The 17,469-nt window shown below is 43.4% G+C and overlaps 1 protein-coding gene across 3 annotated transcripts in view; it reads left to right on the top strand.

Moving 5' to 3' along the window:
- Window positions 1-17,469, top strand: part of LOC111144009 (membrane associated guanylate kinase, WW and PDZ domain containing 1) — a 633,428-nt gene that overhangs the window by 588,318 nt on the left and 27,641 nt on the right. For 2 of the 3 annotated variants that reach the window (XM_022498069.1, XM_022498070.1), the window contains exons 13-15: window positions 2,123-2,154; window positions 12,858-13,074; window positions 16,946-17,029. In XM_022498069.1, the coding sequence (XP_022353777.1) occupies window positions 2,123-2,154; window positions 12,858-13,074; window positions 16,946-17,029 (333 nt within the window). The remainder of the gene's footprint in view (window positions 1-2,122; window positions 2,155-12,857; window positions 13,075-16,945; window positions 17,030-17,469) is intronic. The other variant, XM_022498068.1, reaches the window with a different exon arrangement.

The raw sequence follows: 17,469 nt of genomic DNA, 5'->3' as shown, positions 1-17,469 counted from the left end.
TGTCTGTCAAATAAATAAATAAAATCTTAAAAATAAATAAATAAATAAAAAAAATAAAAATAAATTAGAAAAACATCTGAATTCAAAGACGTAATAGTATACAATTTTGAAGTCTGTCCAGTGACCGACACTAAATAATAAAATTCCCTAAGGGAATCACATTAATGAACACATAAAAGCACCTAATAATTTTTGAAGAATAATGACACAACCAAATTGCTTAACACTTACTCTCCTCCACAGGTAAAGTATTTCCCCTCCTATGGTTTCCGTATGTTAGCATGTTGGGCAAATGACTTTCTCTAGTTAGAGGAAGGTGACTGTAACCCCTTCCTTTCCAAACGGTGTAAATTCACAAGGTAAGGTGTCATGGTTGACATTTGAGGGCACTACTCTGTGCCAGGTATAAGGCTTTCACATGTGTTGTCCTCCTTGTCCAGATTGTCCTAATCCTGTGACGTGAGCCTGACTCTCTCCATTTTATAAACTGAGGCACTGAGGCAACCCACTGCAGGCTGCCTGTCTGAGTTCACCCAACTTGAAAATGTAGTAGTCTCCTTAGATGTGGTCCTCAGACCTGTCAGAATGTCCTAGAAGATAGCGTTTATACTGCAGACTCCTGGGCCCTCCTCAGGGTGGGGCCCGGGATTCTGCCTTTATAACAGTTCTTCAAGTTCTCTGTATGTCTTCAGAAGTCTGAGAACCACTTGGCCAGACCGTGGTGACCTCGTTTTGATGATGTGATGAGCCTTGCCAGAAGAGTGTCCGCAGTGCCTTTGGGGACGAGTAATCCATGGCCAGTCATGCCTCCCTTGCAGTGGGCACATTAGCAGTGCTCCCCTGATGGCTTCCTCCTACTCACCCACTTCCCTTGCCTCGTGTTACTTGTGCTGAACTTAGCACAGCTCACGGTTTGACAAGTCACTTCCCAAAGCATGGAAATCATCACACTACAGAGGGATCATTTTCTAAAAAAGGTTGAAGTTGCCAGTGCAAAATCCTCAGATCCCAAGTATATCTTTGGTGCCCAGTCCAGATGGAATCCGTATTTTGCATTCTAACCCTCGCTCAAACCCAAAATAAAAAATAAATAAAAAATGAGAGGGCAGCTTGCAGAAATGATTACCTTTGAAACACCATTATATGCTTTTATTTTCCTTTCTAGCCCTCTTTTGCTGCACTCCCCAGTTGGCAGATTTCCCATATGTCTGCTCCTAATCGCTGCTGACTTTTCTAGAAGTGTGAGGCAATCACCAGCCCCTTCCAGCTCTTCCCCTCCCACGAAGGATAGGGTTCCGGAAGAGCCAGCAAGGATCAGTGAATACCTTATTCTCCTCTGCCTTTCTCATCTTCTTGCAGCTCCATGAAATTTCTCATTCACTCCCCAACAATCTCCTTTCCCCTTAAGGGTCTGACACCAGCTAGCTTCCTTTCCAAGCTAAATAGGAGTGTGCTTGGGTGATTGACATGCACGGAGAGGTGTGCCCATGATCCGGAGGGGGTCCTACACCAAGTTGAATTTGTGTTCTCTGCTGGCAAAAGAGCATCCTTTTTTGTTTTTGGTGTTCAGCTCTTCCAAATAAAGAAGGCATTTCCTCTCCTGAAAAGCAGAGGGGGGGAAAAGGGAAAGAAACGATCCAAAAAAAAAAAGGAAAGAAAAATTTAATTTTAACCATGTACTCCTCTGCAACTAAATATACACCCCTTCCTCTGTCCTGATTGGTCCGCTTCGATTGACAAGTGGATCGTGTGGAAAGGAAATATCCTGGACTTAATTGTAAGTTAAGTCTCTCTTAATCCAGAAGAGCATTTGAGATTCTGTCCAAGTGTTCAATTTCCCAGGCCGCTGAGGTCTGTGAATTTCTTTTCCCAGCCTCCAGGCTGCTGCAGTACAAGCCAGCATAGCTAATGCAGATAGATCTCCTGCCTCTCGCTCTCCTCCTCCCTCTGCTTTGATTCGATATGAACAGCCTGGTAACTCCGATGCTGGGGAGAAATCTGACATAACTCTGCAGATGGCTAGGTTGCCATGAAACACCTGGGGATTGTTCTTTAAGGAAAAGGTAACATTTATATGCTAATGATTTCTTCCCCTCTTCCCTCCTTGTTGCATTTTTTCCAGGGTTGCCAGTTCCCAAGAAGAGCCCAAAGTCGGTAAGGACTTATCAGTTACTTGGTTCTTGTTGGGGGGTGGGAGGGGCGGTGGGGCTGGTGGTGGGAAGGGACGCTGTCTGGCTTGACTTCACGAAACGTGTTTTAGAATAGGTGGGGGAAACAGTAGCCCGGACTCATTTTATTAAGTTCTGGGGGTCCTTTTGATAGAGACGGTATTGGGTTTATCTTTTAACTGTCTAGTGATTAGTGGGCATGCTGCAGAAGCCAGGTTAAAGAATGCATGTTTGGAATCCTCTCTGTATAAATGCATTACAACTCTCTTGCAAATGGATGAGTTTCTCCGGTGTTTTAACTTGATACAAATGCTATTGTTTCCTCTGGGAGGGGGGTTGGGGAAAGCTCCACCTGCTTCCTGAGTAGGGTTGCTCTTAACTGGTGTTTCCATCCCTTCACATGGGCAGATTCTCTCCCTGAGCTTTCTTATGCATTGGACGATGAATTATTTACAAAATTAAAAAGGCTGCACGTTTAAAGAAGAACTGCCCTGCCCTGTGTATATATATATCCATGCTCACATGGAACAACGTTCACTGCCCCAGCACTGAGAATAAGACATTTCCTTGCTGTCGAAATGTCCTTTGTTGTTTTGGTAGCTTTCGCAGCATTATGCTGCAGGTATAGGATTAAAAAAAAAAAAAAAATCACTGTTTTGCTGTCCTTTCTAATCTGGTTTCCCTGAAGATGCATTACCTAGTTGACATGTTAGCTAATAGCTTAGAGGCTGTGGTGTTTTGCTTGGTGGTGTGAGCTTCTGCTCCCAGGGCATTGACAACAAATTAAAATGCTACTTCAAAACTCAAAATCTGGAACTACAATGCCTATGAAATTGATCCGGGAGAAAGAAGCTTCCCCCATTCATTAACATTAGGACAGAGAGAGGGTACTTTCACGGGGCTTGGGCTACTGGGGAGAGGGAAAATGTGCAGCTTTCTGCCATCCGGGGAAGGAGAACCTTTAAAACTTTGCAGCTCACTGGGGCTGCAGCGGGATTCTTTCCACCTGTCTGCAAGCCTGGTGGTGAGAGGCAGAAGTTTATTAAGGAGATGAGAGAGGGAGCTTCCTGCATTCTTAAACTCCGTTCCTAAGTTGTCCAAAGAGAAAAACCTGCAATAATTGATGGGATTCCAGTGGCACAGGGCTGTGGCGACCGGAACATGTGACTCTAGGGCTGCTATCCTTGTCAGTTCGCGTTAATGTTTCAGCTGAAAAGTGCTGGTAGGTGTCGACATCGGAACCACAGAGATGCCTCTGTGTGTGTATGTGTGTGTGTGTGTGTGTGTGTACAGGCACACACACGGCATATGTGTGTCCTCGGTCGTAGTCAGAAGCCTATTCAGCCTTCAGAAAAGAAGCAGATCTGGAAGATCTGTCACAGGCGCTTCAGTTAGCCAGCCTTTTTTCTCCCACGCCCTCAAGCACGCCGTGTGATGCACGGACTTCTTCTATACACCCAACGGGAATGGAGTCTTAACAAGGAGCATGGGGTGGGGGGGTGGAGTATGAGTTTTGCACAGGGAGCACGACATCAAGTACCAAGGGGTTCTTTTCGGGTTTGCATCCTGTTTAAACTTCCTTGGCCGAAGGATTTCTTCTGCATCGTTTCTTCCCCAAAGTGTTTGGGGATTCACTGCTGAACTCGAAGGAATATCAAACAGGTATGGAGCCTATATTCACCAAGTCAGTTAAGAGAATTCCCTGTGCCAGTTTATTTTTGTAGAAGCTGTGTCATTAGCAAGCAGCAAGCCAATTACTCCGGCTGCATTCCTAGGAAAAAGCGTTCTTAACGGCTTTGCCCACAGTCTGCTGGCTCTTAATTATCACAAGCTAAGAGACTGGTGTGTTGCTGGGTTCGAGAAGAACAAGCCCCCAGCCTGGGGCTTGTCCTTACCCGATTTCTGTGCCAGGACGGGGATGATGGTTTTCACAGCATTGCTGGCACACCCGGGCAGCTGCCGTACAGAATTCGGAACTCTGAGCCAAGGTCCGTTGTTGGCGGTCGAGCGTTGCTAACATCTGTGATCCGTGGAAGCTCTGGACAGGTGGGTTGAAAGCTGGTTCCCTTCCCCAGTTTGAATTTTGATGATGTCCTGCCAGAGAGACAGATGATAATGGGATTTCTCTGGTGGGGTTGGGGGGAGTCCCTGGGAAAGCTGGATGTCGTGGTCCCAGACAGCCAGTCACACAACGGCAGATAGGGTTAGTTATGCAGGCTACATAATGAATGCACGCGGACAGTGCCTGAGGTTGTGATATGCTGAGATTTACCATTAGTTCTGTGAATATACTGTCTTGACCTGGGACCGTGTTTCTTCTCTTCTCTTCGAGGCTCCTGACATTGTTCCCTTGCTCATGTGACTGACAGCTCCTTCTTGTCCTCATACTTTTTTTTTTAATGTTTTCAATAATTAAGTAGTTGGGCTTTTATTAGAACAAAGGGACTTTTTTTTTTTTTAAGATTTTATTTATTTATTTGTCAGAGAGAGAGAGAGAGAGAGGGAGAGAGAGTGAGCACAGGCAGACAGAATGGCAGGCAGAGGCAGAGGGAGAAGCAGGCTCCCTGACGAGCAAGGAGCCCGATGTGGGACTCGATCCCAGGACGCTGGGATCATGACCTGAGCCGAAGGCAGCTGCTTAACCAACTGAGCCACCCAGGCGTCCCAGAACAAAGGGACTTTTTGATCTTGTTTCCCCTTCTGGGCAGCCTCTACAGCTTACTTTTCATAAGCAGTTTCTTCTTTTAGATTTAGTTTAAATGTTGAGTTTATGGATTCTATACTCACTGGGTACAATGGCCGTGTCTTAATAAAATGTTATTAATTTAATACCTGGACAGCCATAACATTAGGAATTTTCCTGCCAAATGGCAGATACAAAAATAAGACAAAAGTAAAAATAATAGTTGTTATCAGGTTTTAGACCTCACTAGGAAACGGATTCTGAGGCCCAATTTAATCATCCTGGCTGGAAACTTATCTAACTGAGACTCTCGTTCTGAATCACACAGGAGAGTTTTGTAAGAATTTAAAACTCTAGGGGAACCTGGCAGTCTCAGTCAGTAGAGCATGCAACTCCTGATCCCAGGGTTGTGAGTTCGAGCCCCATGTTGGGTGTAAGGGATTACTAAAAAAGAAGAAGAAACGGGGGGGGGGGGACCAAAAAAGAATTTCAAACTCTAAATAGACAGCAAACCCTGCATTTTAAGGCAGTTTTCACTTTTGTTTTCTCACTACATCATTTTTGAAGTATTCCTTCCCTTTCTGCCTTCCTTCATCTGTCCCATCTATCCATCTGTCCATCCATTTAGTTAGCAGTTAGTATCAGGAATCTAGTGTCAGATTTGGTAGGAGGCACTGAAAATACTATGATAAGTAAGTTGGTTAGGTGCCTTTCTTCGGCAGCTTACAAACAAAAGATGTTTTGATTGCTTCTTTCAAAAAAAGGAATCATCGTCTCAAATTACCATAATTTTTATGCGCTTGTTTCAGCAACACGTATTTATTGAGTATCTTCTATATGCCAGACCTCGTGTCTGTATACAATAGGATCTAAGACAGAAAACATTCCTGCCTTCATGCAGCTGGGGAGAGAGAAACGGTACCCACATAAACAGCCAGATCCATACAGATCTGCTTCATGGGGCATAAAGTCTGAAACTTTCAAAAGTTCAAAAAGCAGAGAGGGGTGCCTGGGTGCCTCAGTCCGTTAAACATCCGACTGTCAATCTCAGCTCAGGTCTTGATCTTAGGGTTGTGAGTTCAAGTCCCGCATTGGGCTCCATGCTGGGTGTGGCTCCTACTTAAAGAAAATAAAAATGATAAATAATAAAAATAAAAAGCAGAAAGATCATGTAGAACCAGGGACAAACATTGAAATGAAAATCACTCAGCTCTTTATTGTAATTAAGGTTGACATACTGTGATTGAACTGTGGAATTTTTCCAAGGTCCCCAGCAGCCTGAGCAATGTAGGAAACCATATCTACTTAGCTGTTACTGTCAGATCCAAGAAAGCATACCATATCCATAAAAGACACAGAATTTTCCCAGTTAACTAAAAGACTTCTCATGTAAAGTTTTCATACAGGGGACACCAAAGATGGGAAAGACCAAGGAAGCCTGTCCTCTTCACGGAACTGTTTGCAGCAAATGCAGCAAGGTGAAAGGGATCAGTAGCGTCAGGTTTCTTTTCCATTGTCCTCCATTCCTTTCCCCTGGAAGGGATCCTAAGGACACTGCTGACAGCCAGTTGTTAAGAGATGTGAGGGAGAGATCTTCAGGGAATATGCCTAGCAAGTGACCCCAGCCAGAATCACCCAATTTCGTGGACCCTGCCTGTTTCTCAGACTCTCCTGGTTGTCCTAACACCTCAGAGCCACTTGTCCCACAAAGAGGCAAGAGTACAAGTCATTAAAGCTCCCGCAGGCTCCCAAGAGAAGCAGAGAGTGGTAGAGGGAAGAAGAATTAGGATCGTTTCTATAGTCTCCTTGCCCCTCAACTTCTTACAGCGACTCATACCCTCAACCCCTTAGAGTCTAGAAAATAAATTTTGCCTTTTTATCAGATTTCTTTAAAACATCCCTTGTGAACCAAAATTTGTTTTCATATCCATCGGTACCTTCCTTTCCTTCCCATTAATTCCTCTTCTCTGCCCTTTTAGAAGAGATTATTTGACTTAGATCCATAAATGAGAAAAGGAAGAGACAAGGACCATCCTCTGCTTTGGCTTGGAATCGAGTCCCTGATTTTCGCACAACCTTTAATGACATTGGCCTAATATATTATCAGCACTTGGAGTTTTCCTGTTGTCCATGTAAATCACTGCAGTGGCCTTCAGTCTTGGCGGATAAGTGAACTGTAAATAATTTTGCTTTAAAATGGATCGATTTGTCATTTTTAAGCCACATGAATTCTTTTCATCATTTAAGCTCCTAAGTGCTGTCTGTATTCATTTGCTCTTCCGAGCAAATATTTTCAGCTCACTTTATAAGGACCTTCATTTTGAAATCACTCTGTGAAATACTGATGAGTTGATTTCCCCCCCATTTCCATTTACAAAAACCACTGCATCTTCCCGATTTCCTTGGGCTGTCAATAGTTAAGAAATCATTCGTGCTGGGAGATTGGTACAGTTTCATTTTAAAAGGTCTTATGACGGGGTGCCTGGGTGGCTCAGTGGGTTAAGCCGCTGCCTTCGGCTCGGGTCATGATCTCAGAGTCCTGGGATCGAGCCCGCATCAGGCTCTCTGCTCAGCAGGGAGCCTGCTTCCTCTTCTCTCTCTGCCTGCTTGTGATCTCTCTGTCAAATAAATAAATAAAATCTTTAAAAAAAAAAAAAAGGTCTTATGACACAAGTTTATGGCTAGTGTGTAGCCAACGACTTTTATGGAGTTTTGAAAACTCAGCCCATTTCTTTCATCCTAGTCAACTGATCTGATCTTTAAAAGTAAGAATTGTCCTTCACAAAGATCTGAATAGTGACAAGAGCTAACATTGGAAATATCCATCTCAGTATGTGGCACATCTTTCCAACTAGTTGTTTGAGCTGGAGAGCTGGGAGGTGGAAATCCATGTTTCTAAGAGGTCCTCCCCCTCCTTTTCCTCTTGCCTACCCTCCCCTCAGTCATTCAGGAATGCCTATTGAATCTGCACCAAAAAGTCTTTGATGTCACTTGTCCCTCCCCATCATCACTGCTGTTCCCTAGTGTAAACCACCTCGGGCCCCTCCCATGGACCACACAGTAGCCTCCTGACCGGCGCCCTACTTTTACTCCTGTCCACACCAACCTAGTCACCCCTCAGTAATCAGAACGAACTTTCTAGAAGTCACTTGGCTCCTGGCAATCTCTGTTTGACGTCCATTAGTGAATTTCATCTCCCCTGAGCTAAGAATGAGACCCAAACTTGAAAGTAGCTCACAAACCCTTGCAGTATCTGGTCTCTGAGTTCATCTCACGTCACCCTACTCCCTTGCTATGTCGCTCTGCCTTCTCTCTGTTCTTCAGACCGCCCAAACTCATTTTTGCTTTGAAGACTGAGCACATGCTGCTTCCCTTAACGGGCTGTTCTTCCAGAAGCTTCTCCCTACCACCTATCTAAAGGACAATGCAATATGTTGTTATCAAACTGTTAAGATTATTTGATTACTGTCTATCGCGCGCACACACACACACACACACACACACACACATATCTAAATACGCAAGTATAAATTCTCAGAGTTTAGGTACCATCTTTTTCTTTCTTATCCACTGTATCCACAAGAATCTGGCTCATGGGAAGCGATGAGTATGTATTTACTGGATGAGTGAATAATGTAATGTTGGTAGTTCCTAATAAGGGGGCCTCGTCTGGATGTTCTGTCATTTGGGTGCCAGATGCTTGCACGGCGCTAGTATGTGTAGAATAACAGACTTGAAAATGTATCTCAAACTGCAGATATTTCTCTTTGGGCCTGTTTCTCACTTAGAGAAATGAGGAGAAAGACAGTCCCATCAGAAGCAGCTCCGACCCTGGGCTGTAACTAGCTGAGAAGTGAGTTTGTTATCATGCTCCAGGTCTTCCCTGGGAGATCATCCAGGCTGCTGTAAAGGGGACCAGTTGTCTTTAATTTGAAAGATACATAAACTTGACTTCTCCTGGAGAGTTCTAGGCTCTCATCAGATAAAAGACAACATCATAGCTAATTAGCATGCTCATGGAAAGTCAAAAGGCATATTTTGAACTCTTCTGCAAACAGAGCATAGCTTCAAAAAATTTAGAGTACCAAGATATTAAATATAGAATGCATCTTCAAATTAAGTCATTTCCATAATTGAACTTAGGAAGAAGCACAGAGTGAGGTTAAATCTTATCAGGGGAAAAAATCCAAACAGCTCCCACATTGTTGTGCATTAGCCCATTAGTGTGGGTTCGAATGTGTCGTTTAGTGACAGCTTTTAGTGGTGGCATCATTTTTCGGGCATATTCTCAGGATGCTGCTTTACTTTTCTTTTCCAAATTCGGAACAAAGTTTAGATGGCATTTAAAAGGGATGCAGAAATGCAATTTCAGAGACAGTTTTACAAACTCATTCCACATTCTGTCATTTTTGTGTTAAATTGGACCGAAGTGAGTCATTTATTGGGAGGTGAGAAAGGGTGTTCAAATTTGAAAAGTGGCCCGAGCCATTTCTGGCAGACTTCATTTGCATATATGGGTAATGGCAAAGCCGGGTCTTTGGTTAAACTTGAGATTTCCCTGTCCTCTGTGTCAGAGATGTGTTACAGTGGGACAGTCGTCAAACGGTCTTGGGAAGCTGTAATGTGACAGGCAGAATCCGAGCACATGCATCTTGTGGGCGTGTGGGTAAAAGCACAGGTGCGTTCTCTGCGGGGGGTTAGGGGGGAAGTCCAGCCCTTTATGTGATTCTGGCAGTGGGGCAACTCTGCCAGTAAGAAATTTTTCTCCAGTTCAGGAGGAGGGAGTGAGTGGCCGAGATTATAGTTAGGTTTGCAGGGACAAAAGAGTGACCCCGGGAAAGAGGAGTATGATGTTCTCTCAGATAACCCTGCAGTGCGGCTCCTTCTGGGTCCCGGGGAGGCTTTGGGGGGGCGTCGTCTCAACAAGGGGGAGCTTGAAGCTGTAGGGGTGGCAACTGGCTACCTGGAAATGAATTTAGTGTCAATGGGCCAATCCCCACAATCTGGCATTTGCTACTCATTTGAGGAACCTAGGTGGGCACTTGAATGGAGGGATACAATTCTCTAGGTGAACTCAGAGCTCCTTCACCTGTTGAATTATTTGCTTCTGTATTTAGACTACCTTTTCCTCCTTTCCTGAGAGGGGAACAGAACCAAAACATGACCAAAATGTATAAAAGAAGGACGCCTGGCTGTCTCAGTTGGTGGTGCGTGCAACTCTTGGTCTCGGGGTTGTGAGTTCAAGCCCCACGTTGGGCGGTAGAGACAACTTAAAAATAAAATCTTAAGAAAATATATATAAAAAAAGAGAAAGTAACAGTCTCCATTAATTCTCCTTATCAGGGTTTCTTTCAAAATAGAAATAGCTTTAAATTTTGTCTTGACTATAACAAGCATTAACAATGCATTATAAAAAGTAGACAATACAGGAAGGTATAAGGGGGGAGAAAGTTATCCCGAATCCCATTTTTTTCTTTCTATGCTAGTGTATTCACACCAAAAATGGGCCAGTGCTGCATGTGCTTCTTTATATTCAAGACCCTCATAAAGACCGCAGTGAAGAGAAACACAGATTTCCACCCGCATGGGAAAGAGAGTGGGGGGATGTATCTGTCGTGAACATTTCCTGGCTCTGAAAGTCTTCAGCCTGTCTCCAGGGGAAGCAAGGAGGCAGCTTGAGAGCTTCTTGGGGCAGAAATCAGACAACTGGCCCCAAGAGCCAAGTTTGCTGTCGGGGGTGGTGGTGGGGGGACGACTGCTGGATATTGGCGGAATCAAGGCTCTACTCCAAGTCTTTGATGTTCTGATCCAACCAGGTCCAACCTGAGCATTTCGTCCTCAAAAGCGAGCAGTGGTGACATGGGGGCTGGTGGTGGTTGTTCCCATCCAAACCTCAGTGTGTTTTCCCAGTACCACTGGAGCTGAGTGAATGAAGCCTCTTCTAGTTCTACCAAGACCTCTTTGCTAGTTTAGAATATGGGCCTCCAATTTCTCCTTCAGGCGCACCAAATACAATTGTATGTGGTCTCTCTTGCTTCCTTAACTGCCTGCCTAGTTTTCCTCAGCTTTGAAGCCTTACCAAAATCTATATTCAAATCTGTAATCTGTCATAGTCAGGGGTAAATGGAGTTTTTGTCCTCCTTGGGCTTTACTTCAGATACTTAATTTCAAAGCAAAGACCGGAACGGGAGGGAGTCGAGGGGTTGAGATTTAAACAAAGGGGACCTTGAAAATTTCCTTGGAGATGAGGAGTAAAAAGTGGAGGATACCTGGGGAGAGAGCAAGGAACGGTTTTGATAGGATTGATTGTAAGACCAAGGGGAAGATTTTGATGCTATACTTGAACTTGAAAGACCTGAAATGCTCCGGATCAAAGATCTTCTAAACCACTTAAAAAGCATATGCCATACAGGTTCTGTAAGAGAGGATGGAGATACCCCTTCTTGTCCCTTGACGATGCTCTTAAGCAGGTAAGTCTAGGGACGTAGCATCCAGTGAGGGAGAGGCAGGATTCCCGAGTTTTTACTTTGAATGGGAGAAACTAAACACCTGGGCTTACCACCCTCTTTTATTCAAGAAAATAAGGACTGAAGTTATTTCGTATCCTACCAGGTATTTTTCCTCCCTCTAGGTTTTGCTCTGCGTTCAATCAACATTCAAAGAAAGAGCATTTCATAAAATGAGAAGGGTCTTTTGCTGAGCAGGTTTTAAGGAACAGGAACCTGCTTATTCTCTTGAAGTTTAATGAAACTCTTTCCCTTTGAAAACTGCTTGGACTTCAGACAGGTTGCACATCTGGCAAGGCCACCTCCTGAGGTCAACCCATACATAAAGTTTGGTCTTGGTTTTTAAGCAACAGCAGTGTCAGGAGATCAAGAGGTGAAATGCGATGCCTGCAAAATTGATTAGCTAAGAATTATGGAAGCTCTTCACATGAAAATTACTTATGGGCTTATAAGTACCAGTGCATACAGAATGCTAGGCATGATTTTTTGAAAGGTCTTATCCCTTTTCCTTATAGTGTAGAAGAACTTCTGGCAAATCTTCAGGTAAAAACTGGGCATTTTATTATTGAAAGATGCAAAATGCGAAGTCCCCAGGAACATTTTTAGCCCTGATTGTATTTCTTCTGGATGTTATAGCCTTACAGATAAATCACCCCTGGTATTTTGTCTTAACATATTTTGTCAAAAACACGAGGATGTGGAAGTGATTGATACATATTTTATCTCTCCCCTGAACTTCAAACTCATGTATCCAGTTGCTAGGCCATCTCCAGATGGATGTCTAATAGCTCAAATTTATAAGTCCAGAAATGAACTCTTCCATCTTCAGAGACCCAAGTGATCATCCCCTCATCTCTGCTGTATCCATAAAAGGCTACTGCAGTCTTCCAAGAAGTTAAAACAGCATAACCGCCCCCCCCACCTCCATTTTGAAGCCATCCTTGATTCTTTTCTCTCACACCTTCCATTCAACCTATTAGCCAATCCCTTGGCTCAACCTTCAGGATATAACCGGGATCTGACCGCTTGTCTCCATCTCTGCCCCATTACCCTGGGCCAAGCCATCATCTTCTCTCACCCAAATAATTACAGCAGTCTCCCAAGGTCTCCCCACCTCTAGCCTTGCCCTACGACCTTTTAAAACAGCAAGGGTGACCACAAAATAAGGATACTAAATTGTTACATCTTGTAATACGCGCACCCAGTGTCTTAGCTGGGAACCTGTGATGAAAATTGGATTTGTTTTCCGCCACAGCCCAGAGAGCAATATGGTTTGTGATTATGTCTTTCCATCTGGCCCACCCCTCTCTCTGTCTGCCAATCACCTGGGGATTTATCTGCATGCAGCATTAGCTGGAGAAAGATGGAAGCCGAAATGTTGTTGATGTATTTATGTATGTGTGCATAGACATGCTGACCAAAAACAAGCCAATGGAAACACCCACTCAGAGAACCAGTAACAGTCTCCTCTTCTTGCTCCTCTCGCTCGCTTGCTTTCAGCAACCACTGGAAAGAAAAGACAGCCAGAACAGTTCTCAGCACAGCGTCTCCTGCCACCGGAGCCTGCACACGGCCTCCCCAGGCCACAGCACCCAGGTGCTCCCCGAGTTCCCGCCTGCAGAGGCCCCCACTCCAGATCAAATCGACAGCTCTGGGCAGAAGAAACCAGATCCTTTTAAAATCTGGGCCCAGTCCAGGAGCATGTATGAAAACCGACGTGAGTAGCACCCTGGCTCCTGTGTCTTCCCAAGACCCCTGCCCAAGGCTCCAGCTGTCTCTTGGGGCTTCTTGAAAATTGATTTTTCAGTGTATAAACAGGGTAGAGGTAAATCCCAGTGAGAGGCGAAAGCTTCTCAGAACAGTGACAGAATCTGCTGGATGTTCATGGAGGTCCGTTATGTGTTCTGTTTGGGGTGGACAAGATGTGGGTGGTGGTCAGATAAAGGGCCTGGATAAAAATGGATTTATTTTTCCCTTCCATTAAAAGAAGGGGTAGATAAGAGCTGCTATCTCATTAACTCTTCCCTGTGTAGAGACTATGGCATGTTCTTGTGAAACAGCTCTGATGTACAAGAGAACACAAATATGATTGGTTTGGATTGCAGGAGTCATGAGAATGAGATTAAATGCTTTCTTAGTGGTCTCCTAGTTTTTAAGAATACTGGTAATTTTTTTTTTTTATATCATTATCAGTCTTTGTAAACATTCCCCTTAGAAAGGAAAAAAGAAAGCAGCAAGTGGTTTGCACTTTAATTATTTATACTGTGGTTAAGTGTGTTCCTTTGGCTTCACCTTTTCGATAAATATGAACTAGGGATAGCATACGTTGTAACTTTTTGGCCCTGATAAACCTAACATTGCCTTCTTGTTTCATTTCTTACTTTTTATTATGAAATGATTCCAAGGACCATTCCCAGTAAATTAATCATCATTTATCCTACCATTGTCAATGAAAAGCTCCCAAGGTGCTTTAATCTTAGGGGATGCAGACTAACCCATTTCGGTGGTTACTTTACTGACGGTTTCTCGTGGGCGTGGTTGGCCAGGATGAAGCAGCTCTGGAGGAAGGACGTGCACTTGTTCATGTTCTCTTTGGGGCGGGGAATTGGAGAGAATGTTTAATGAGGTCTGGCGAAGGGTCTGAGTAAAAGTGGAAGAGAAGAGAATCACTCTGTCCATCCTCTTTGTTACCCCCCTCCCATTTCCCAGTCCTGGCACAAGTTTTCTTTATAGCCATAGCTGTGGTGGTTTCTCAGGCAAAGCCCCCGTGGCCCCAGCCTCTTGCCCACCCACTCAGACTTGGCTCTGAAGCCTTTCCTTTGCTGGCTGGAGCAGTTCCTCTGTGACTCAAACAAAACAGGGGAGCGAGGCCAGCATCCTCATCTGAGAAGGAAAGTTGGCCACATTGCGGGGTGAAATTGAACAGTTAGGGGGCACAAGGCAAGTGTGGAGTCACGATGATTACCAAATTTTGGAAGTCACTCAGGAATCCCTCCATCCTTTTCCTCCTCAAGGGAGAAATATCATTGCCTTCTTAGTGTAACAGTGTGGGGAATTAAATGAGCTGTTTTGGCTAAGGGTTCACTATGCTGACAAAAGCCAGATAATTTGAGTAGGAATTTATTTAGTCCTCAGTCTAGAAAGACCCCCCAGAGTCTCCCTGAGGCCAGTCCAGAGGAAATGAAGTTCCATGTGAAACATCCCTCGTAAGCGTGGTTGCGAAGTCTGAACCTGCAGTCTGTTCTCCCCATGTCTTCTCACTAATTGTAGTGATTTCATTGAACGAATGTTTCCCAAAGAGGAATATTTTCACATTCTTTTTGCATTTCTCTCTAACCATGGGGCTCCTCCAATCAATGGCCCAACTTCAGTTGATGTTGAGATATTGCTTTATTGACCAGGCTTTGGCTTTTCTCAATACAGGACACGTTTATGACTTTCTCATGTGTGAATTCTGGGATAAAATAAATCGTGTTCTGAAATCCTGGTCGGCATCAAGGATTGACAGACCACCCTAACACATCCATTTAATAGGAGACTTCGGCTCAAATGCCATTTTCACCTTGATGGAAGCAGAATTCCTTAAGAAATTTAGTATTTAACAAAAATTTGGTGTTTAATCAAATTTTCCAAAAAGATTTTTGTTTTTTGTTTTTTGTTTTTTTTTAACCCAGAAGTAAATAGTAAAATATATACTCTTACCCTACAGCCAGCTGCTTATTTAAGCATTGAAATTATTCAGGTGGCTGTCAGATGGAAATATTTGGAATGGGGCCAGTTTTGTCTTCACTTTCTGTAACATCTATGGAATAGGATCCAGCAACCCAAATGAGAATCAATTTCTTTTTGGTGATTGGAGGTTCCATAATTGAGGGATCGTAGCAACCTAATTGATGTTAAGATTCACATGGATTTCTCCCTCACCACTCAATGAGGGTAATGGTGAGACTTCTCCCCCCAATGGTAGTTGTTTGGTCTGTGTCACAGATTTTCTAATTTTCACAATACCTGCAAATGAATGTACCTCAGTCTTGTCTTTTTATTTGTATTTTGTTTTATCCCAGATCTTTTTCTCCTATTCCCTTAGATTGTTTTATATCTTGTCCTTTGGGGTGGGGGGGAGGGGTTGTGGAATAGAATATGTAGCCTTGTTAGATGGGATTCCCTGCCCCTCCCCCAAGACATACTCAACATCCTACTCCAGGAAAAAAACAGGGAAGTGGAAGTCAGGAATAACACTTCAGTTGGACCCAAGTTATCCTCTTTTTGAAAATATATTTGTTTTCTATTTCATTTTATTGTGAAGGGCAGTGTGAAGATTAACATCATCCCTGATCAGATTCCTTCACGTGGTCTTAATGCTGTGCAAAAACACCGTATTCTTGAAGGGCCATCTGTCACAACACCAGTGTCAAAATGAATCCGTCTGAATTGCAGATGTGTTAATAAATCCCTTTGAAGGGCTTAAATGTTTAATTAAAAACAAAGGCAAGCATGGAAGTCCTTTAAAGCCATGTTGCCTGCTTTTCCTTTTCTTTAGGAACACATCAATTGCTCACATGTCTTGAAAAATGACACTGATGCAATCTTATTAGTACATGTTCAGGAAGACCAGCTAGCATACACCAGTGTGTACTACAACAGAAAGTCTAAAGCTTGCCATTGAAACAGCACCTGTTCACAAAATAGTTTAGAAAGAAAAAAGTCAAAAGCTATTGTACCAACATTGTAGACCTGTCCTATTCAGGAGAAACATGCTCACACATTTGGAATTGGTCAATGAGATCCTTTATTGTAGTGAGTTTAAGGACATTAGTCGTACTTCTAGATTTTAAGAGCTGTTATGACAGTTCTTATTTGTGTTTTGTTCACTTCTTGGCCAGATCTGATGATTTGTGTCTCCAAATAAAAGATGACTCTGGGGGCGCCTGGGTGGCTCAGTCGGTTAAGCGTCTGACTCTTGATTTCAGACTGGGTCATGAGATCGATTGAGCCCTTCGCTGGGTTCTGCGCTTGGAGTGTGCAGCCTGCCTGAGATTCTCTCTCTTCCTCTCCCTCTGCCCCTTCCCCCCACCTTAAAAAAAAAAAAAAATTTTTTTTAAAAAAGACTACTTTGGTTGAATTGCCAAGAATTCATCTGAACAGGTATTAGTGCAAAAATGAATTCCATTCAGAATCTTTAAATAAATGCTTTGGTGTGGCAGTAACAGAAGTATACTTAAATTTTTTTTTTCCAAAAGGAAATCAGGGCTTAGACAAACCTGAAGTTAATAACTTGATTAAAACAAGGTCAGACGAAAATGCATACTTGAGGGTATAACTAAATAGGAAGAGTCTGAGATGGTAACGGTAGTTGTATGAAATTCTCAGTGGAACAACTCTAAATACCAGCTTTTGACAAGAAAAGCGCTATGAAAAAAGATGGGGGGGAGCCAGAATCAAACTATAGTCTTTTAAAATCCACAGCAGCCATGACCTTTACTGTGAAAGCTTAAGTGCACGTTCCTTATCAATCAAACCTAAATTAAAATGAACTAAGAGAAAGCACATACATTAAGCTTTGCAAAACTGTGAAATTAATATTGCAGCTATGTCACCTTCGCCTGCATCGGGATTGAGCAAGGGGGAAAGAGAAAGAGAGATCAATTCCACGAGTTTTGGAGAATGTCAGAGTAAGGATCCGCTGAAAACTTTTATTTCTCCATTATTATTCATACTGTCTGATGTTGCCATGGGTGGGCGTGGGGTTGCTGGGGAAAAACTCAGAAACGGGAGGGAAGAAAGAGAACTGCTCTGAACAGAAGTGTTATGGCACTCTTGTTGACCACGCACGGACCAAAGACAGGATGAAATAAAACGTGATGGGCACATTTTATCTAAGTCTGGAACTTTGTGTCTGTAGTAGTGGAGACACCAGGAGGTTTCTCTGCAAACCTGGTGATTCCATTCTTTGTAATCATCAAAGGAAGTCTTTTGACTGCTTTATTGAGTTTTCCCTGGCATTACTAAAGGAGGTAACTGCAGACATTGTCCCTTCTGCAGGGGCTTACAAAGGAAGAAAACTGGACAAAGTTTTCTTAGTTCTTTTTGATTCAGTCTCACTCAAAAAAGA

This window comes from Enhydra lutris, unplaced genomic scaffold, assembly GCF_002288905.1.
Source record: "Enhydra lutris kenyoni isolate GAN:26980312 unplaced genomic scaffold, ASM228890v2 scaffoldscaffold10, whole genome shotgun sequence".
Classification (NCBI taxonomy): Eukaryota; Metazoa; Chordata; class Mammalia; order Carnivora; family Mustelidae; genus Enhydra; species Enhydra lutris.
The sequence above is the reverse complement of the archived record's forward strand: the minus strand, read 5'-3'. Positions and strand labels throughout refer to the sequence as shown.